General features: G+C 39.1%; 1 protein-coding gene across 1 annotated transcript in view; it reads right to left on the reverse strand.

The window, feature by feature from the left end:
- Positions 1-17,866: 17,866 nt before the first annotated feature.
- The window catches only part of GBE1 (1,4-alpha-glucan branching enzyme 1), a 136,163-nt gene continuing 130,020 nt past the window's right edge, over positions 17,867-24,009 (reverse strand). The window contains exon 17 of the mRNA XM_086883562.1: positions 17,867-19,602. Within this exon, the coding sequence (XP_086739688.1) occupies positions 19,546-19,602 (57 nt within the window). The 3' untranslated portion in view covers positions 17,867-19,545. The remainder of the gene's footprint in view (positions 19,603-24,009) is intronic.

Genomic DNA, 24,009 nt, shown 5'->3' on the forward strand with positions numbered 1-24,009 from the left:
TAGTGTCTTAGTTTGCTCTTTGTTTTACACAAGGAGAGAAATATTTTCTGTGGACGAGTCAGGGTACAGAGTACACCAAGGGGAAAGTGCTAAACGTTCTAAAGACCTGACTGCACTGGCTGCTACTGTGGGCTCCAATATCTTCATAAATTGAGAAGAGTGATCCTGCAGTGGGGATGACTTTTGCTGAGTTGTTACTTCACTCAGTGTTTGGCAGGATAAATAAAATCCAGAAATATACTGCAGGATGAAGCGGTGATGTGAATTTCTGCAAGCAAAGCCATGGAAAACATTGACCACACACCCCTGACAGATCCTTCCTCCTGATCCTTGGCTCCTGGCCCTGGGAAATTCTGCCACAAAGGAAGCTTAAAACAAACATTTATCATTAATGACAGAAAAGACCTTCACAGAGCTGACACAGGAGTGTGGTACTGAGGGTACAGGTAATACCAGTCTCCTGAAGAATTGATTAAATTCCTAATGAAAATTTTAAGGCATACTCCTCAGGAAAAAAAATAAATCCTATTGAGACAGACAGAGAGACAACTAATCACATTTCTTCTCAATTCTTCTCCCTAGCCCTAATTAGTAAGGAATATTTGCATTGAAACAATCTCTTTTTCTCCTTCATTCATTTGATCATCTGCTTATCCCTCACCTGGAGCCATAATCTCTTGTCTGTAGCTCCATAATCTTCTGCACTGCTAAAAGGATTAGGTATCCAGGTGAAGCAGAAACAGCAGGAACAGATGATCACACAGGAAACAAACACTATTCTGATTTTTCAGATGCCACTTTTTCCCACTGTAGTTAGGTAAAAAGGAATTCTAACCACCACTGCCTCTTAGAAAGCAAAGTAACCCTGCAAATGTACAGAAGAAAAAAAAAAAAACCAAAAATACCCAGCCCAAAACTTAAGACATAGCTTTTTAAATAATTCTCCCCCAAAGTAAAACTGCATAAAAACACAAAATGAGTAATATTAAAAGAGAATAAGAAGATTAAGGGAAAAAAAAGAGACAGAGATTATTCTAATGCTTTAACAATTTGCTGCAATCTTTACCATGCAAATATTTTCTATTCTGAAAACAGATGTCACTTTCTCTGGGCTTCTAAAAAACTGGTGAAGCTGAACAGGGGGTGGGAAGGTTAAGTTTTCTGTCTGTAGCTTTCACTGGGAAAGACTGACTGCCACTGTATAGCCCATGCTCATTTCTTTTATAAATTTATAAATTTATTTATATTTCTTGCATGTGACTTGTTTTAAAGCCAGGACTTCTATTAAGGTTAAGCACTCTGCATGTGATCATTAAAAATGCATGAGGCAAACATTTGTAAAATTCAATAAGTATTTAATTCAAAATTCAACATTTGTAAAATTCAACATTTCAAAACTCAAAACTGTAAAAGATCTAAATCCAGCCAGTTCATACCCTTTTGACACATCTGTTATTTGAGACTTTTCTTTTGTTATTTACCATTTCACTCTTTTCCAACTAGACTTCTGACATTAGGGTCAAATACAGCTCTCACTAGCACACTATACAACTGGAAAAATTTCAGTAATTGCTTTGGCTGTCTGAACTTGTGAGAAATGAAAAATTATATTTTGAAACGCATTCTTGTCTTTCATGAAGTCTGGGCATACAGTAAGTTTTACAAAAAGCTAAAAATGACAAGAATATGACTTTTTGGTTACTCAGTAGTAACCAACACCTGTATGTAGTAGTAACCAGCACCTGTATGTTGGAATTGGGTGAAATGACAGCATCACCTGGAAAATGAAGCCACTAGGGAAGCAGACAACAAAGTCAATCTATTCAGAGCAGATAATTCTTCATGCCTCCCCTTTTCAGTTCGAATTACAAAGTGTTCTTACTTACTAATCTACCAATATTGTCTGGGCCTAAGAATGTGTTGATTCCTCCCCTGGCAGTTTGAGGAGCAATAGATCTGCTTGTCTCCATCAGGAGCCTATGGAGACTTACAGGAGGTAAAGCAAGTGAGCCAAAAGCTATTCCCAAGAAGTGCAGTGTCCCTCTCATCGATCAGGACAGATTTCAGTAAGTGAGTGGACATAATAGACTGCACGAGGTTGGGAAGGTTGTTAAAGATGTGCAAAAACTCCAGTCAAAAGTAGATTAACACAGTTTTACTGATGGAGCCAGACCCTTCTGTGCTCCTGCCAGCAGCACAGGGGCAGCTTCTAGAGAGCTGTCAAAAGATTCTGTCCAGGCAGACAAAACCCAGCACCTGAGCCAGGGGAGCTGATATATGCCTATACCTACATTTCTTCTGAACGGTGATTTAAAATCTAACTATTTGGCAAAACTCTCTACAAAACAACAGCCAAAGAGATTCAAACTTCACCTGTCAGTCTTATTGCACTGTTATACACAACTGCAAAACCTTGTTTGCAGGCAGAGATATCCAGGGAAGTGGGAGCAAAAATTCAGCAGGGTTTTAGGCCAGACAGAAGATGTGTGCTGATGCTGTGGCAAGGATTGCCCCTGGTGGTGCTACACACTTAAAGTTAAGCTGAATTTGAAAAATGCAGCTCGTTAACTTGAATTATGAAAATAATGCAAAAGGGCACTCACTAGAGGATTTTTTATCCTTTCTTTCCTCTTTTTTTTAAGCCCCTCTTTTTCTCCCCTTTTGGCTTTTCTGTGAAAACACTGCCGCTCTTTCAGGAGATGTATAGACTGCCTGGAGGTTTCCAGGGAAAGTTACCCTACCTAAGACATTTGCTGTGATCTGAAAACCCCTCTCAACCCCAGCTGTGGCCAGAGGCACAGGAACAGCAGTGAACAGGGTTTGCCATGCAGGCAGGCACAGTGCTGGGCTCATTCCCCTCATTCCTCAGAGCAGCCTCGGGCCACTGACCTTCCAGAGAAAGCTGCAAAACTCATCTCTTTCCCTCATGGAACTGGAAAAATGACTTAAAAGGCAAAGGCCAAGACTGAAAAAAGCTATGATATGGAACAGCCTGATTTTTTTTTTTTCCTCCTTCACATTTGTATTCATTATTCTAATCACAGCATATACTAGAAGAGCCTAGAATCTAGGGCAGGTGCTTTAAATGTCATACATAGCTTCAATCCACTAAATATCTCCGAAAATTGGAACATTGTCGGTGATTGCTCAGTTACTAATTAACTAGGAAGGACAAAAATCACTGCAAATGTGCTATTTGGCCAGGAATTGACTAAAAGGTAAAGTATGGAAAAGAAAGTATGTGTGTGTTAATGGAATATGCAACATTTGAGGGCTGCAAGCACCTGGGGAGGACAAAATGTTATACTTAGATAACCTTAAATAAGAATAAAAGTCACACAAATGAGGGATAATTACTAAATAACAATAAAAAATCCTCATTTTTTGAGTAGCAAAACTTTAAAAAATTCATATGTAAACATCAGAGTTAAGGTATCAGTTTGTTCAAAACAATTTAAGTATTAAATATTAGCCATTCAAAAACCAAACTCACCATCTATGGTACCCAGAAAAGAAAATGTTGAAGATGGATATGTCATATATGTGAGCTGTTGACCAAGAACTTAAAGGTGGATGAAAATAAGAATATTTTAAATGCAACAGCTTGAACACCTTTTGATACACGCTTTGATAACAAGTGAGAAAGAACTAGAATACACTAAAAAAATAAAATTATAGTATGTCAATGTGATTTTTTATATTCAACAAGTTGCACAAGATAAATTTACTAAAAACTATCAGATTTATGTTTCTAGAGAGGGGATATTCAGTACTGTTGTATATCAGGTAATATTTCTTAGTAAAAAAAGAAAGAAACAGTGTTCCTATTGAATCTCAATTGATTTGTGCTGTGTTGCTGCCAACACAGACAAACACAGGAGATTAGTAAAGGGGGAAAATGCTTATTTTATAAATAACTGGATAAAGTGTGATCCATCATCCATGAAGGCACAGACTGTGCATCTCAGCTAAAACTGCTCCTTGCAGCCATCTGGTCTAGCCCATCACCTGGCCAGTCTGGGCAGTTTGGTGCCTGGGCAGGTGTTCTGCTGCCTCCCAGGTGCTGCTTGGGAACCACCTCGTGTTGTTTTGGGGCACAAACAGGGAATAATGTGGATGAAAACAACAGAAGAAAGAACAACACAAGCACTGGGGGAAAGTAGCAGGAGGTACTCCAGGGTACAGAGCTACAATTTTCTCTCTTTCAGTACCTCCAGCTGATCTGCCAAAATCCATTTAACTCTTCTCCCTGCCCTCAGGTGCTTTGGTTTTGGGTTTGGTGTTTTGATTTTGGGTTTTTGTGTTTGGTTTGTTTTGTTGTTTTTATGGTTTTGGTTTTTTTTTGGGGGGGGGGTGTTTTTGTTTTTGTTTATTTGTTGGTGGTTTTTTTAAGGGCAAAGGGAGATTGGGGTGGTTTTAGTTTGTTTTTTGGGTGGGGTTTTTGTGGATTTTTTGGGTTGGTTTTTTTTTTTTGGTTACTTTTTAAAATTTGGACAGAGGATATGATAGAAGATTTTTAGCATTAGATTTAGGTAGATTCATTTAATGATCTGTCATCTTCAACCAATTAATTCAGAAAGTGCCCTTTTCTTCTGATTCACTCACAGTCCTAAGTACAGACCATTGTTTCATCAGAATTCTTATTGTCCTGGTTAACTTCCATATTTCCAATCACTCTACTTTTTTCCTAATTTCATTTGCCTTTTTGTTTTTTCCTTTCACTCTGATCTCTCTGTATTTTCTCTAAGGAGTAGCCTAGGTCCTTAAAATCATTGCAGTAGTGAAAGTAATATCTGGAATCCATATTAAACCACACAGCAGCCCTACAAGGACTGCTAAATTCTGACCAGCCCAGTTTGTTCTGAGGGCACCAACGGGCTGCAAATGAGATAAAAACACGTGTGCTGAGAATGTTGAGATGTAATAACTCTGATAATGTTACATGGGCTAATGTTTTAATGAGGATTCAGGGAGATGTACTGGGAACATTTGAGGAAAAAATTACACAGCTGAGGGAAAACAAGGAAGAGGCCAAGCAGCTTTAGTTCATATCTACTCTAGATGGAGTAGGAGAACTAAATAATCAAATTCCAGCATCTTAAATCAAGGCACTGGAAAGCTGAATTTCTAGTTTATTACATGAAAGTTATATTGCTTGTTAGCTCAAGTGTTTAAGCCCTTTTCTTTTTTAGTTCAGAAATGTTAAATTTTTTAGTCCATCAATCCAACCATCTCAGAGCTGTTACTGGAGCTAAAAAGCCTCATAAGGGAAAAAAATTAGAAACAAATTAATATGAGAAGATGAGATAAATCAAGTAGTGAAGTCAAGAGTAAATTATCAAAAAGATCTTTTATCAAAAATGAATAATTTTTTCTACTTCAAGAGTAACCCATTAATTTTATTCCCCCCACTACATTCCTTAGCATGATTGTAGTTCAAGCAGCATAATATAAAAATAGGCTTATTAAGATATGAAATGTGTTTAACTCTCATCATAAGCACCACAGTCCTTCAAAATTTAATTTAAAAATATATATAAATCAGGAGAGCATAAAAGCATTTGCACTTTTCAATAATTAAGGGGAAAAACCTCATTTATAATTAGCAAACGGTAAGCAAAAGGGAGCCAGAAAATAAATCGCCTGGGTTGGATTTGGCAGCCCTGCCAGTACTGTGACTGCTTTCATTGACCTTAAATGAGCTTTTGCAGCATTTCCTACAGAGCAGTTCCAGGGATTTTTTTACAAAAGACAAGATGTAGGAGGTCCAGTGTGCCTTGATAAGTCAGGCAGAGCGATGCCTTGAGTGTCTGAACGTCATTTCTATGTGATGCTGAGCTCCCCAGTCCTGAAGGAAAAAGGAACACGAAATAAAAGCATAAGAGATCTGTATTCCTCTTTAAGGCTTTTATCTCACAGCCTCCCTCAATTAAGCAAGCTCTTAAATTCATGTCTAGGGTGGCCAAAAGAGAAGGGGTGGGGCAGGACAGCACCTCCCTGACTCCAGTGTCATACCACGGGTAAGCTTATTCATCTTGCTGATTCTCTTCTGCACAATCCCACACATCTCTTTCCTCTCATGGAGCAATTCCAAGATGAGAGAGCACCAAAGGGTCCTTAGGCCAAGGCTCCATGGTGCTAAAGGAACACCCAAGGCGCTGCCAATCCTGAAAGCAAGAACCTGAGCGATAAATCCTGGCCCTGGGGAGTCGGCTGCAGAGGTTATCAAACATTATGAGATAACTGGCACAACAATTTCAGGGGTGCTGGGAACTTGTTGACAGAGCTTGCAATAAAATAACAAGGTAAATCACAGCAGAGCAGATTGGCGATGCAGCAAAAGGACTGATGGTGAAGGCAAAGCAATCAAAAAGATGAAATAGTTGGCCAATCATTATCAGCTCTTATTATATGATTATTATTTGGCTGAGGTAGCTGTATCTATATGTCAGGAACTGAAGGAACCCAAATTCCATTTCATAATTCTTAGCCAGCCTGAGAGGTAGGCAGAATTTTTGGGCAAATTTACAACATTAAAACACTTCATCAAATTCAGTATACTGAGCCTTGAATCCTGCTTTCCACTTCATGTAATTCTGATGTTAAGGTATCAGGGTGCTGGTAAATTCATCTCTGTGTCACAAAGACAAAACCACAGCTTTAAGGAGGAGATATAATAGTTCCCACCAACCTAGCATTTGTGATCCCAGAACTTTCCTGATTTACTTCTTTCACTTAAGAGAACCCAGTTCAGTGAAAGGTTCAATAGAATCTACTGAACAAACACATAGCATTGAAACCACTTCAGCAAGAGCATTCAGGATTACAGAGACTCCATGGCTGTTTTAGCAAGTTGTCAGGGCAACAGTTTCACTTAATATTTCAATAAATATACTTAATGTGAAAGAAATAGACAAGCATACTTGCTTGTCTGTATATTTTCCTTAATGAATGCAGAGCCTATAAAAAAAGGCTCATTAGCAGAATTCCACAAGAGGAAGATCAGACTTTTCATCCTGTTCCTAACAAAAATAATAAAAAAATCAAAATCTCAGTAAATGAACAATCTGATTATATGTTAAGAAAGTTTTCATTGTTTATTGGTTATGCATATATATCTGGGAATTTCCTAAGTAAACCAGAACTTTTGTGTTATGTTTGTTCAGTCAAACAAACAGGAGCTGTTCCTGACCCTAAAACAGATGGAATCTGACAAGTATGGATGCAATCTTGCACTCAAAGAGAAGAATAAGTGATATATTTTGTACATCCAGAAATATACACATGTGCATTCTATGGAGAAAAAACAGCCTTAAAAAGGAGAGACAGAACAGCCACAGTGGGCCAGGTATTCCTAAAATCAAAAGGTGATGCTTTAATATCATTTCCACTTAAGGTCATGGCAAAGATCTGGTCTGGCTTTTTCCCCTATTCAGGATCAAGGATCCCAGGTCCACCTTGCTCAGTTCCCCAGGCACATTAAGGCCAAGATGTTCAAGAATGATGACTGGGCCAAATTAAGTGCTTCAAGCTTTACAGAACATTGTTTTACTTTGGCAGCAAAAAATAAGAACTGTTTATATGATTCTTAAATATTTGTATAATATCAGTGTCATGAAAAAAACAAAAAAATTCAATTATTCAACCGATGTCTGCTTAGGAGGAGAAATTAAGTTTAAATTATTGCTGGATTTTTATGGAAACTGAGGAATGAATTTTCCTGGAGGACTGGAATGAGAACGACAGTTTCCATACTTTTGTTTAGTCCTCTTAAAAGTTTGTATTTTTTTAAAACTTTAGTGGAAGTTAAACAGTATTTATAAATAAGTCTTTCTATGATATCAAATGAAAACCTAAACAGGGATTATTCTGTAAGCAACAAATCTATTTGAAGTCAGTATTTTTTTTGTTGCCTGGACTATGCCTGTCTCTGGTGACCAGGGGTGGGCAGCACCTGGGGGTCTCCTTTACCTACTCCAGAAACAGAACTCTTGCCATTTATTCCATTCCATACCTTTCTTGTACCCTTATCACACAACATGGCACCCTCCACAGCTACTCCATTTGCTACAGAATGCAACATTACAGCACAATGACAAAATGCAGCAGAAAATGAGCAAAATCTAATATGTGAAGGGCATCAGGGGCAGTGTTCATCCCATCCAGCTCACAGGTGGGCTTTTTCATTACTGAAGTTAAGGAATAATTTAGTAAGGGAAATGCATTGCAAGCTCTGAAAGCAGTGAATGAACATCCTGAAGTGTTTCCTCTTTGTGACAAATCTGGATCACTTTTTCTTCTGAGCTTCTGTTGAAGATGAAAATCATCCCCCACGATGCCTTATGTGAATATAATAATGGAATCACAGAATGGTTTGGGTTGGAAGCGACCTTAAAGATCATCTCATCCCAATTCCCCTGCCATGAACAGGGGACACCTTCCACTATCCCAGCTTGCTCAGAGCCCCATCCAACCTGGCCTTGGACACTTCCAGAGGTGAGGCAGCCACAACCTCCCAAGGAAACCTGTGCCAGGGCCTCACCACTCTCAAAGTAAAGATTTTTTTCCCTGATATCTAATCCAAACCTGCTCTCATTCTGAAGCTGTTACCCCTTATCCTGTCACTACATGCTCATGTTAATAGTCCCTCTCCATCTTTCTTGTGGGCTCCCTTCAGGTGTTGCTTGTGGCACCAGGAAGCACCAAACTCAAAGACTGAGAACCAACTCCTGATTTTGAGCTTATGGCTGTACCAGTGGGAATGGCAGCCCCCATGTGAAGCAGCCTAGGAATGAAACAGACAGTCTCCAGGGGGTGAGGGGAGCTAAGTGTTTCACTATGTGCTACTAGATAAATTAAAACCCTTCTCACATTAAAAAAAACAAAACCAAAAACAAAACATAAAACTTGTTAGCTTTTAAAAATCTTCTGGCACATGAAGACAAATTAGTCCCAGTTAAAAATACCTCCCAAGCCAAATTACAGTTGCCATCCAAACATCCTGTTGGTAATGATTTCGTTCACTGAAATGCTACATACACTGCTTCAATTTATAAATCTGCATTTCAGATGAAAAAGTGTAAAAAAAAGGTCTAGTAAATTAGATATTAAAGATTTTGCTACTGACTGCAGTTTCTGTTGCATTAGACAAGCACATTATTTGCCATAGCAGGCAGAACAACAATGACTAAAGGCTGTTATTATGCTGTAACAGCTACATTAAGATAACTGCAAAAATAATTGTAGATTCACAACATCAGCTCTGTGGAAACAGTTCCAGAAACATTTCTATAACTTTAATTTGGTTTTCAGTGTTACATAAAGAACAGGGCTTAAGCCAAGGAATAGGGATTGACAACAGTAAAGTCTTGCAAATTTAGAAGTAATAGTGCTGGCCTATTACGCTACATCTGCGTTAGCAAATATTTTAGGAACAGATCAAAGTGGCTGCTGAGCTCCTCACACTGCTATTCCATGTGGTTTGGGCAGTATGCTCTGGATGAGAGACAGTCTTGCCTCCTGTGCTGAGGCTTCCTGACAGGAAGATTTATTAGATACACATGAGAAGTCCTTGCAGTGGACAGAGGCCGTGCATGGCAATATTGGGGGTTTAAACAAAACACACCAAGGCACATTTCGAGTGCTTTTGCAGAAGAGGCTGTTGCTTATTTCCACCTCTAAAAGATCTACATTTTTCTGTCCCAAAATAGCTCTGGGAATTGGGTTAGCACATGGTAAGTGGAGACCATCCGAGGACTCGCTACCAAACCGCTCTGATCTGAGCCACTGCTGTAGTCACAGACTTGCAGGGCTACCAAACAATTTGCAGCACATTTATCTTTTTGAACTCAACTACCACTTTCCTGTTATCACTTTAAGAGGTTCAGGCCTTTTAGGTAACACTTCTAGAAAAATGTCACATAGCATTATTACACATCACTTGGTTAATTAAGCAGCATAATTTGTGGAAATATTGTGCAACAGTAGGTTGCTGTTGCTAATGATGCGAGTCAGAGATGCAGAAAAGAAGTGGGTACAAAATACTACAGAATGGGAACTTAAAATATACAGCCCAATTGCTCGTGTTTCTGTGACTGAGAGATTCATTAGCAGAAGATTTCAAAGCAGGAGAAACAGCTTCACTACAGACACCTACCAGAGATATCTGGATATCTGTGCTCCACATTGACTCCTCTATCACGTGCCCTCCATCCCCAAACAAACCTGCCTTCCCCAGAAAGAGGATTATCAGATGGGTACCTACTGCTGGCTCCTGTCTTTTGCCAGCAGCAGTCACTGTAAAAGATGAGATGAGCAGCTGATCAATTCCAGTATGAACTGGGAGCTAGAAACACTAAACTGTGTGTATGTGTGGCACACTGGAGGTTTCATATCCTTGTTTACTTTGGTCATTCTGTCACCCGAGTTCTTGACATTGCACCTGTAATCCCTGGAGCATCAGCAGTACCTGCATACCGGTGTGGACATGACTGGCTCCCCTAAAAGAGATGGGAAGAGGGTGAATTTGATTGTACCATTCCAGCAGGTTATAGCAGGATTCACATCAACTCACTCTCACTCACACACTGGCCACCAGACCAACCTCAGCAGGTGATGTGTCATCACAAACCCTTCATGTCTTCATTCTTTGCTTCCACCAGTGCAATAGGCTGTACCTGGTGAGTTTGGGAGTGATTCTCTCAAATTCTGGGCAAGTCATCTGCCACGTGTCAGCTTTGAAAAGTGAAGATGTGTGGACACAAAACTGACTGAGAAATATGCAAAGACATGCTCAGACTTACCATTTTTCCTCATGGGGAAAATTCCCAGACTGCAACATACAGGCATTGCTCAGCAGGTAACACGGAGGAATAAATTTAAGAAGCTGAAGGTGGTTTATTCACACACCTCTGATTGCAGCTTTCATCTGTGCTGTTCCAGTCATTGCTGCAAAGGCAACAGTTCTACTGATCCTTTCAGGTCAGGGACAGCCCTGAAAAGGGGCCCCCAGCCCAGAGTGGCTGAATCTGTAAAATCTGGGGAAGTTGAGAGGTAGAAACTGGACCTTTAAGGATGAAGTACAACATTTGTTTGTGCTGCAGTTCCCTGTGTCTCCAAGCTCCTGAGAGATTTAATAAATATTTTGATGGGTCCAAGCCCTTGTAAATATCTGCACATCAAGACCTCCACCCCCCTGGGAGGTGGGAGATAGAAATATAGGAAGGGATAGGGACACAAGGGCTGCTCAGGAGATCACGATGCAATAGAAAGAAAACAGCTAGATGCACATAGGGCTGACCATGGCATAGTCCTGGGATGTGGCTGAGCTCTGCAGGGAGCACAACCACACCAGACACCTGCTTACATTGTCCAGAGTAAACAGTGAGATTGACAAGCTCTGTTCAGGAAAAAGCAAAAGCAGACAGGACAGGCTGAAAGCCATACCTCACATCAAAGCATACCATGGCTTAAAACTCATCAAGGATGTTAATAGTAAAGGTCAGTGTATTTAATCAGTCACAGGAATGTCTACCTGTGAGCTACAGCCAGCAAGAAATCAGCAATTATCTTTCATGTTTAAACAACCTTGCACAGTGTTTTACATAACAAGGTGTGTATCACCACTCAAGCTTAAATGGGACTATTACAATCAGCCACTGGAACAAGCAGGCAGTGCAAGGGAAGTGTTTCCTGGCGAGAGCTTCTATAGCAGCAGCAGATGCATAACTCCAGGATATTTGCTCCTTTCATGTTTTGTACCAGCTCTACCCAGTTGGGCAAATCGTGTTCAGCTTGTTTCTAAATACTTAGTCACATTACTGAATTCCTTGGGAATTTCTGAAATTGAGTTAATTGTCATAAAGAACTGTCTCCTGTTTTAATCCATGAGTATGAGGAATTGCATTGCACTTGTCTGAACAAGGAACAGGGCTAGTAGATCCAGGTTACTGAAAAACAGAGGGAAGAGTTAGTTCTGTGTAATAGCACAACCACTGAATAAGTAACACGAGTGAATGCAGCACTCATCCCCACTGACAGGTTGCAGGGAGGCTGAGATGTTTATCAATCATAAAGAGTCAGTTTTCCAGCTCAAGCTACAGATCTCAGCAGCTTATCCCATTCCAGAGAGTAATATTTCTACAAAATCAGGTCCCCAGTCCAGTTCATCACTTGGCATCCACCAGCATTTGTGCAAGGAGAACAACCAGGACAGCCTGGCCCAGCTGGGAAAGAAGATGCTGAGGGCAGCAGCTTGGTCAAACCACTGCCTGCCAAGCTCCCCAAAAGGCACCAGGAAGGAGCTACACAGGTGACTGGAATTTGAGAAGTCAAAGGAGGCCTGTGGAAAGCCAACTCAATGGCCCTATCACATGATTATTAAAAAGCTTTTTTTCCATCCATAAAAATGATACAGTAATTCAATTACACAATGAATTTAATGAAAACTCCCTTTAAGCAACTGCATACATCAACAGAATTAAAGCTGTGAGTGTCCATGCTTTGCACATAATGCAAGCATTGATTTTGAATAGTATTTTTATTTCTATGGAACTGTTCTGGAAGGGTTTTTGACAAATCTCTTCCTATGAAAATACTCACTTGTCAGAATCCAATATTTTTAATGAAAAAAAACCAAAACATAGTTGAAATACTGGAATATTTTTTGCCTTGGGAAAATTGGTTTTTTTCAGCACAAAAACCTGTTCTCTATGCCACACAGCTCATCCGCTCCATTTCACAAAGTGACCATCACTAAGTCCCTTCAGATAAACAAACCTGGATAGAAAAATTCATTTCAGTTTTGGACATGATGTGCTTGCATAATTTGCTTTCCCATGCCAGTCTAAAGACATGCTTTTTTTTTGGTGCTGCATGGGGCTAGCTGTTTTCTAACAAAGACATGCCACAGTCAAAGATTTAAAATGATTAGTGGAATTGCAAAGGCAGGAATTTAAGTGGTATTTAACAAAACCAGGAAACATCTTCAGTCCCTTCTCTTATCCCCACCCTAGAAACTCCCAAAGTAAGGCTAAGCCCACCTTCTGACTGATAACTGGGATTGCCTCAAACATTCATAAGTGTAGTGACACAGGATACAGAATACAGAAAGACTCAGTGTTGCCTTTGGTCTAAAACCAGTGTTAGGAACAAAGAAAACAAAAAAAAAAAAACAACAAGAAGCAGCAGTCAACAGCTGAAAGGAGCTTTGTGCAAAAGAAATGATTAAAATTCCATACATTTTAAAGATCAGTTTTTCATTTTAGTTAATTTTGCATATCTTTACTGAACCAGAAGTTAGTCTTCTGCTAGAAGCTTCTATCCCATCCTCCCCCTTAATAATGAATAAACTTTAATGAAAGATTTTACATCAGAACTTCCATTTTGAAGCAGAAAAATATTTTTACACTTTTCTACAGGTATAATCATATGCTACTGCTGCAAAAGAACAGGTCCACAAACTTTCAGCATGAAATGGAGTGAATATATAGACTATATCTATTATATAGATATATAATGTTCCTTCATACAGGTGATACTTCAACAGCAGGATGATTAAGCTACTCCAGTTGTCTCACTCTATAACCCAAAGTAAACACAAGATACACATTCAGTGTTTTGTGAAAGGCAGCTAAGGAAAGCTGGGATTGATCTCCACCCTTTTATTCCAAATGATTTTCAAATTACTTCAAGTGACTTCACCTATTTCCCACCTGTCAGACGATTTCCTTCCGAGGTGGACAGCTCACTCAGTTTTTGCTGGGGGTGGTGGGTTGATCCCAGCAAACAGCCAAACATCCTCACAATGTGCTTGTTTAGCCCCATCTCCTCCAGGAGGATGAGGGAATAGAAGAAGGTGAGAATACTTCACCAGGCAGAGCAAAAGGTGCATGCACAAGCAAAGCAGAAACAGGAATTCATTCACAGCTTTCCATGAGCAGGGAGATGTCCAGGCACTCCCCAGCAAGGGGTGAGTGAGGGCAGGATAGGGAACAGAAGGCTACACTACACAGACATCATTCAGCAACAGCCAAAACTGATTTAGCAATACTAATTTAGCACGGACCTGCTCCACCCGACCCAGTAGCCCAGAAGAGCTGGGTGCTTGCCCCCAAGCCCTGCCATGCTGGGTGTGGCTGGGGTAGTGTTGGATTTCTTCACAGTGGCTGGTATGGGGCTGTGTTTTGGATTTGTGCTGAACACTGGGCTGATAACACAGAGATGTTTCTGTTATTGCTGAGCAGGGCTCACAAAGGGCCATGGCTTTTTCTGTTTCTCATACTGCCATGCTGGCAGTGAGGCTGGGGGTGCCTGGGGTTTTGGGAGGAGTCACAGCCAGGACAGGTGACCCAAAGTGCCCAAAGGGATATTCCAGACCCTGTGACATCCTGCTCACTGTATAAGGTGGGGGGAAGAAGGAATAAGTGGGGGGGATGTTTGGAGTGATGCCGTTTGTCTTCCCAAGTCACTGCTATGTGTGATGGGATCCTGCTCTCCTGGAGATGGCTGAACACCTGCCCAACCATGGGAAGCAGGGAATGAATGCCTTGTTTTGCTCTGTTTGTGTGCATGGCTTTTGCTTCTCCTGTTAAGCTGTCTATATCTCAACCCATGAGTTTTCCAGCTGTAAAAGCATCTTCTGATTCTCTCCCTGATCCATGGGGTGGGCAGTGGGCAAGTGGCTGCCTCAGGCCTGGCTGCTGCCCGGGGTTAAACCACAACACCCATTACAGCACTGGCAGCTTGCTTTCTTCAGTGCTTGCAGGCACACCTCTCTTCCCAAATGCACTCCATCTATTCTGTCATAAACCTCATACCACCAGCAAAGAGAGAACAATGTAAAGTTAATGCACTGAAGATTCAGTAACAGACTGTTCTTGGTCTATACATTTAAATTGTCATCTGTGAGGCACAGTCACAAGAAACAAGCAAGTTGAGAAAGTTTGCTTCTAGCTTTTAACAATACTGAAAATTTGGAGTTAATTTGATGTCAGTTTTTTTTTTTTATATTTGGAGTCATAGATTTTTTTTTCAGTGTCCAAAATACCTTTGTAAATATTCAAAACCAGCAGCTAAGCTCAGACTGGTTTCTTCAATACCTAAAAATTCTGACATTTTGTCCTAATGTATTTTAGGCTTTAATTTACCATTAATAGCCACGACTTATTTATATTTACAGGGTACAGATTGTACTCACAGGCATGACAAATATAATTTGTCTCATCTAATGAGTCATCATTAGCTTTTGTTTCTACCTTTCCATAAGCAGAATATTTTTGAAGTATTCAACTAGAGTTATTTTTACCCAACAACTTATATAATTATTTTTAGAAGAGCAGTCACATGTCAGTTTATCATTACTACTGCAACTTATTTTCACATAAATCAAAAACTGAAAAAGCCTACTTAAAGGAAACATTCCATGAAGGAAAAAAAAACTTTTTCTCCCTATATAAAGGCAAACATGAACAAAACTTTTGGATTTCCCTTTTTCCTTAAATGCTTGTGAAACTTTCAGAAAGACACTTTTTCTCTCCCCAGGAATTTGAAACAAACTCTAAAAAAATCTAGAAAACCAAACAGAATTAAAAAGTAAGACTGGCATAAAACCAGCTATCCATCACAGCAAATTACACTCTTAACCCTTTTAAAACACTTGCACCATAAACTCTGAGGTGTGAAAACACACACATGTGCACAATCTTCCTTGGCAAAACCCTTCCAATTAATTGTTACAAAGATGCCACTTAGAGGCTGATTCTTATGAAACTGGGATCCCAGCTAAGGGAGGATATATAAAAATTTGTAAAACACTGCTTCATCTCTGTAGCAGTAGTTCAACAATGACAACATGTCTGGTTTGGAAACATCAGTCAATGATAAAATACTTAAAATCCTAGAAAATTAAATTATGAATCAGAAGACAGGAAAACCATATACCTCAACATATGCTGAAGAGAATGTCCACATTTATTGAAGTTAAAGGAAACACTTTATGCTGTTCATTCAGTTAACCTTCGCTCTTTGCTACTTAACTACTGAGTTACTTTTAAGCTCTGAGAAATGAGACTTAAATAGACAGGAAATTCTTTCTTTAACCATTAATAGGCTGTGAAGAACCTGGAGTCATGAAAAAAACTGGGAAAGCTAAAACTACTTCAAGATGCTTAAAACATCATTTGAAAGCAGAATTGTGACAGTTTAATACACAAAAATATCACCCTGCAGTACCTGCAAGTACCACACAATTGCTTATCTGGTATCTTACTGTTCACACAGCTGCTCTCCTTTTGGCAGAGTATTACCAGCACCACATTCCTGTCTTTCAGAGCATATGGTTAAAAAAGTCTTTACTAAATTGAATAGAATGAGCAAGAAAAACTTCATAGGAAAAAAAAAAAACACAAAACAAAACTGAAAGCTTGAAAATTTTTTTCCAATTAAATTTGTTTTCCAGAAGTACTCACCAGTTTTAAATAATGACTCCATTCTTCATCTTCAAAATAAACCTCAGGACAGTACAGCTTGAGTTGTGGGAGGAGGAGAAAACAGCAGGGAAATTAAAACTCATTGCTCATAGAACACACCAGAGTACTGGATGCCTGTTATCAAAATAAGCACCTGGCCTGGAGAGTAACTTGAATTATTAAGTACAAAGAACCCTTCACACACACAGTGCAAGACAGAGGGAAGGTCTTTAGATAAGAGGGAAGAATCTTTAGATAAAATGGCAGGTAAAGGTGAGCTTGAGTTCTCATGGTGTGTTAGAGAAACTGTGGAGCAACAACTTCTGGGGCCAGGGCTCCTAAGAATTCCCAGGTGACAGGGAGCTCTGCATTTCCAAATGTTGAAATGTAAATCCTTATCAGTCCTGTACATCTTTAAAGAGAGTTCCTTCACTGTGTCTGAATATCTGTGGTGAGCTTTGTGTCTGGGGATGTATCACCACGGACCACTTCAGCCACTTCCCTGAAGGAGCTGATTTGAGATGTGGCCAAGCAAAAGAGCTCTGGAGCCCATCTGCTTCTCAGAATGTGCCAGGCTTCAACCAGACATGGTGACAGCCTCAGCACATGACTGTAAGGAGGGGCCTTGGTTGCATCACAGTGTCACTAGAAGGAAGGTGAAAGCTGAATTTCTCTTCATTACCCGTCAATAGTAAAAGAGCAGGAGAAAACATTTGCTTTCCATGGGATATTGAAAGGGAGAATTTTCCAGTCTTGCAAGATAGTAGCACATTCACCATTACAATGCAGAAGTAGGTTCCAAAAAGCCCTAATTACATGCTTTCTGTATTTACATGTTCACCTTGCAAATTTTGTTTGTGCACTTTTATTAACCTATCATTATGTTAAAGAAAATATGCATAAGTCAAATATTCTAACAATCTCATTATGACTGCTTCTGACCAAGATAAGTCCCTGATTTTAGGATGGAGCAAAATCGAATCTATCTTTCAGTGTTAAGATTTCTGTAAAATCATTTTACAATGCAAGGAATGAAACCATATATGCATTTTTTTTCTCCTCCTTAGAGTTTATTTTGCATGTGATTTTACAGTTTATACTTCACATAATACATTTATTCCTTCTCTTGAAAAAAGGTTTGACACAGATGCTTGCCATTACATTTTGAAATCTGGAACTGGTGCCAGTAAAACAACAACAACACAAACAAAAACCGAAACAAAAAACACAAAGAAAAACAAACAAAAAAACAAACAAACAAACAAAAAAAAAACCCTAAAAAACAAACCACCCTATAAAATGTATTAGATCAATACAGTGTAAATATGACATGTATTAGAAGTTGCTCATTATTTCACTACAAGGAAAACAATCTGGGGAAAAAAAAAAAAGATAATCAGTTCCAGTTGCTAAAACAGTTCAGTATATTTTATTTAAAGTCATAGCGTAACAGGAATGCTTTTATTAGCTCACAACCAAACAATGATCAAACTGGTGTAGAGGAAAATGAAGCATGATCCTAATGTAGCCAACTGCAATACAACATTCTCTGCCACACAGAACATATCAGACTGGGGATGTCCACAAAGTCCTTCCAGTGAGAACTCTGCAAAAGACTGTTTTCCATCATGCTGCATTATTCCATCCCTTATTTTGCTTAGGAAGTAAGCCACAAGTAAGCATTCCAAGAACTGTGAATAGATTGTCAGTGTTGGCACCAACTATTCAGTAGTTTACACAATGGTTCACAAAGGAAACTGGGTAAAATTATGACTTGGAAATGGTCACGGACATCTTCCTCTTTGGCTATTTTAAAAGTTAGAAAATTCAGATTGGTACAAAAGACATTCATTTCAGAACCAATTCAAATATGTTTTTAAATAAATGGAACAAAATAAAGCATGTCTCGTTAATTTGGTATTAATTTTCCAGAATACTCTGCAATACATTTTCAAATATACAAAATCTTACTCTTTACAAAATAGTTGTAGCTCGTGAAGGAACTCACTTGAATTATCTTAGCAGCACTCCAATGATTATCTATCTTAATTTTAATAAAAAAAACACCTTAGTTTGATCACTGAATTTTGAGACTGCTTCTTCACAAGAAGCAATGTTTCAAAAGTTATAAAAGTGCAAGAACATCATTGTGTTCCGAGCTGAAAGGCAGCTTCTGGAAGTAGTGAAATCAGTATTGTGAGGTCCTGATGTTAGTGAAATAAATACAGGGGGAAGAACTACACTTTAAGTACCTCTTCCAGTGTGGTATTGTTGCAGGAAGACCCTTCTGACTGAACATTTTAGTGATCTAAATAACAGAGTTGTGTCATTTTTGTCCAGCTGTAGCAAGTGAGATGCTCAGACGAAGTGATTTGGGTGGGAGCAGATAGCCAGCACACACAATAGCATCAGCAGGCCCCCACTCCATCGGCCTGCTCGTTTTGCTGCCCAGCATTTGTATTAAATAAAAAATGTGCATTTGTAATTAAATAAAAAATGCCAAAGGACAAGACTCTCAGAGGACCTTCTCATCCTTTTGAATAAACATTTCTAATTCCATGTTAGACTTCATTGAAGAAGAGGAGCCTCAAATTAGGTCCCACAAACCGTTAAGGCTGCCTTTTAGCCAAAAACTTCTGTTTTATTTAAGCAAACTACTTACTTTTAGTAAGAAGCATTAATACATAATGAATATTTTAATTCACTATCAAAATGAGGATTATAGGAAATTACAAACTTTGGAGCAGGATCACTCTTATCATTCCTGATAAAATTCTGTAAACAACAATTTAATTGAGAATACCTGCTGCTTTGCAACACCTTAAGTGTAATTTTGTACTACGAGAACTACAAACCCAACGTTTTCCTTTCTGCCTCTTTGTAAAGCTTCCTCAAAAGAGGTTCTAGCAAGTCAAGAGCTCTGCAATTACATGTGAATATTAATCTTACATTTTAAACACCTAATATTACTATACTCAGCCTCAGAAAGCCTCCTTAGAGCAAGTTTTGTTATACTTAGTACTAGTACAGTGTATCAGCACTTCGTGACTTGCTTCTTCAGTGGTAGGTACATAGAACTTCACTTTGGGATGTCTGTGTTGTGAAGCACAAGAGCCACTCTGCTTGGAATGTACACCTAGGAAAAAATATGACAAGAACAGCTGAAAAAACACAGAAACCTTACAGGACACAACTTTGAAATAACAACATATGGGGGAAAAAAAGCCTAAAAATCTGTCATTTGGGCATTGGCGTGGGTCATAAATACCAAATGTAAAGAATGATTGTTGTCTGCTTAGTCCCTAGCACTGGAATTACACAAATTTTAAAGGCAGCCTAATTACAATCTCTTTTCTGTTTTCCTTTTATATATTTTGATATATTTTAGGTGATATATTTTAGGTGGCTACCAGGAGAGGGCCTCATATGACTTACAATGACCAGCTTCAGAACGGCTAGGTCAACAGACCAGTCAGTGATAAATTACAAAGTTTTGCAACTCTCTTTTGCTGCGAATTCAAGTTGTCCCAAGGCCTGTGATGTCATTTCTTACAAATAAATACCAGCAAGATGACACAAGAGCATATTCTTTGCACTCTTGGCACCTATGGAATGTCAGTGTCTGAGCAATAAAAGTCACTCCTGAGATTGGACAGAATCAAAATGAACCATTTAAATGTTTGCATTTTTCTTCCCTTTTTCTCCTGAATACCATGAAAATACCCAAACACATATAATCAAAAGTCTCCTCATAGATCACCAAAGAACTCGTGGCAATATATTTTACATGACATTCCTTCCAAGCTGAGCAGAGTCACAATCAGAAAACAAGAGTGATACGTGGTATCTACCAATTACCTTGATACACGGCACTCCATCAGTTGTCAGGTCTATGAATGTGTTTTCTCAACAAGTCAATAAAAATGCAATTATAAAAGGTAACACAAGATTGAAGATTATTGGCTTCATTCTGACAACGTCCTCTTTTAGACTACCCTTCATCCCTGTGGAATGTCTAATATTCTGCAATTTCAACTGCGTTATCTGCTAACGAGAGCCTGATGGCCTGAAAGGCTTTCATTGTTTTCAAAACAGAATAAAGCAATAAAGAGCTTTAGGAAAAGGAGAAAAAGGAAAAGAACAGCTGATCTTCATTGAATCAGACAGAGCAGTGTCCAATGCTTCTTGAAAGGCAGAGAACATAATGATTTCCCCTAAGGTTTCAGTGATAAATAGCTTCTATAAACCGGTGCAGGAGAGGAAATACTTAATGAAGTCAACTACCTCAAAACATATAGATTTTCAAGGAGAAAAAGATTTTCAAGAGATTCAAAGGAGAGATTTTGAAGTTGTGTACTGAGAAATTCAGTGCTCTGGGTTTGGATGATGAAGTAAGGGAGAAAGAATAAATAGAAGTAAGTTTTCTAAGAAAGAAATTGTAAAACGTTCCTTCAGTTATGGGGAAAAAAAAAAATTAACATTAATGCAGGACACAGCAATTCTCAATTATACTCTGGTCAATAATGTGTCAGATCCTAGGAGGAGTAAATTAGCCCAATTCCTTTAAAGTCAATTTACATCAGCTGAGAATCTGAGAGCAGTGTGGATCATCCAACTCCAACCACTTCACTGACAACCAGAATTTTAAAACTGGTTTAAGCACAATTTAGGAATTTGCACAGATGATTGCATTTAAACTAATGACAGATATGTTTTCCATTTGCCATGAAGAGATGCATCTGCCACCTTACTACTTCAGTCACTTGGTTTCTCTTTACCTAGGGAAATTAAACATGTTTTTTAGAGTTTTTTATCTTGGTGATATTCTTGCTAAATCATAGAAAAGCCACATATGGCACTATCTCCTAATCTTGTTTCATCGGTCAGTGTAACCACCTCTGAGGCTATCTGCTACAAAATGCAACAATTAAGGCATGAACAATGAAGAAAAAATTATTGATTAAACATATTAGTAATTACAAATAAGATTATTATTATTATTATTATTATTATTATTCATTCCACTGGTGTACATTTTTATTTTAAAATACTACACAACTATTAGATAATATTTGTTACAAACATATAGGCATTATTCCTTTCTCCCAGCCCAACAATATTTCCAGAAATACTACAGTCTGTGTGCTCTGGCTTTATTACTTGTTTAAACAGACAGAACTCAGAACATTTGTGAGATGGACTGAGGAAGAAAAAATGAGACCAATGAGGTTGGAAAGATCACTTGTCTTTCTTGAGGTAAGGTGAAAACTGGAAGATTATCTGCCCAGGATCCCAGCAGGGTCTTCAGCCCAGATTTCTCACCTCCTCTACTCCTTCTGAGAGCCTGAACCATGAAACTTCCTCAGCCTTTTCACTCCAGTATGATTCCTTTTCTTTCAGCACCTCTCACTGAATTACCACTCTTGTAGTAACATATCCTCCTTAACTTAAATTTATTTTCTCTGTATTTTTACTGAGTGTACTGACTGTTTCAAGCCATTGTACCAAGTCAACTGTGCTACTAGCATATGCTTCAGTCTCCCACTAATGACACATTAAAAAAGTCAGGAATTCATTGCTGACAAGATAAGCTGAAATGCAGCCTTTTATTGTATATCTGAGTCCAGATACTTTCAAATATATAAATGTATGGATTATCCTTAGCTCCAGATGTGTCTGGATTGGACCTTGAACACTCAATTGATCAATGATTCACTCTAACTCAGTGTCATCTACAACTGTGCTCTGTCTCATCATGCTGGTCACTGCTCCAGACTCCAACAGCATCAGCTCCCTCACAATCCCCAAGATTCTCTCCTTGGCACCAGTCAACACCTGCACACAGAGCCTCTGATTGCTGAAACAGCAGTGGCCCAGCCAGTTTTAACCCACCTAACAATCTTATCCAGCCCTTTGGTTCCTCATCTCCTAGGCAGGAATGCTGCAGGAGACAAGGCTCAAAGTCTTCCTGAACTGACTGGAGCAACCTTGTGCACACAGCTTGAGTCATTTCATCAAGAAAGCAATCAGGCTGACCATGCATGCTCTGACTTTGCTAAATTCAGGCAGGGTTCCTGACTGACCTATCTCATGTAACCCACTTGCCTGGACACAGACTTCAAAAGGAGTTGGTTCTTGTCTTCTGAAGCAACTGCCCTACAGACCCCTCAGCCTGAGTTCAGCTGTCAGGAAATTTCCCCTGACCACTATGATTTTTCTCAGGTGATAGTCACCAGCTTTGCAATCACACCACTGAAATCCTCCAAGCCTCTGGGTGTATCCCACTTACATACAGACTCTTTAACCTATTGCTCTGCTACTTTATTTTCAGTCATGCCAAGCCACACAAAAAGGGTCTGAAAGCAGGCTTTGCCCTTGGAGTCTGAGCCAAAAAAAATCCACTGAATACTCCTGTACTGTCCATATTGTCCATCAAAGCTTTGAGTCTTCCCTTTGTCAAGGGACTTGCCTTTTTTTTCCTTATTAGCAGATTTGCAGAATCACCTTCTTGCCCTTCTTCATTTTATATATATTAGTATACAGCCTGAGATATATATATCTATCTATAAAATAGATGAGTATACTAAAGGTACATAGAGGTTTCCTGATGAAACCTAGGTATTCATCAGCAAAAAACACTATCAGAGATATGTAATTTTTTTGCTTTTTCAATACCCTAGGAAGTGTCTCAGAAGTTTATTCTTTCATATACTGTTGCTGAATTACACACTTTCAATTACCAGCCTCAGTTCCACTGATCTCTGTTCTTCTAACCTGCTTTTTCTGATCACAAGTTTTATCCCATTCATGTCTCCTTCACCATTTCCCAAGGCTCACTTGATGAACATGGACAGAAGTGAAAACCCAAAGAACAGAACACTAAGGAGAATTCATTCATAGCTAACACACATCTTGACTGTCATCAATCAAATCATCCTCAGAGTCTCTCTTCTGTTCCAAGCTTTCTGATCATTCTGAACACCCTTTCCAGCCACTTCCAGGCTCACCCACGTTGGAAAGGGCCTCAGGAGACCCAAATTCCCTGCTGAAATCAGGGTGAGCTCTGAGGTCACAGGAGGTTTCTCAGGATGTCAGTGAATCATCCCTCTGCTCTCGATAACCAGTTGTTAACTTACAACCTCAAACCCTCTAATGTTCACACAAACTCCACTATTTTAGGAAGCCAAGAAGACATCTAAAAACACACACAAGAAGGTTCATGAGGCCTTTTCTGATGGGGGAGTGTCACATGGGGACTGGAAAACACCAGTTCTGTTTGAGACAGGATGACTCAGCTGCAAAGACAGTTTTTGACAAAGTTAACTTTCAAACGTTCAGTCATAAAATATCACTGAAAGTCTTTTTAGTCCCAATTTGGCAGGAATGGAGTAACTGCTGCTAGTTCACTGGCAGATGTACTAGCAGAGAGGACAGTGGGGCATAGGAATCTTGTTTATAAGTCAAATACAAAATGGGTTTTTGTTGGCACCTTTGACCTTTTTATTTTTCGTGTCCATATAAGGCAGCCGCACTGTGTGAAACT

The sequence above is a fragment of the Cyanistes caeruleus genome, chromosome 3, assembly GCF_971803275.1.
Source record: "Cyanistes caeruleus chromosome 3, bCyaCae1.hap1.1, whole genome shotgun sequence".
Lineage (NCBI taxonomy): Eukaryota > Metazoa > Chordata > Aves > Passeriformes > Paridae > Cyanistes > Cyanistes caeruleus.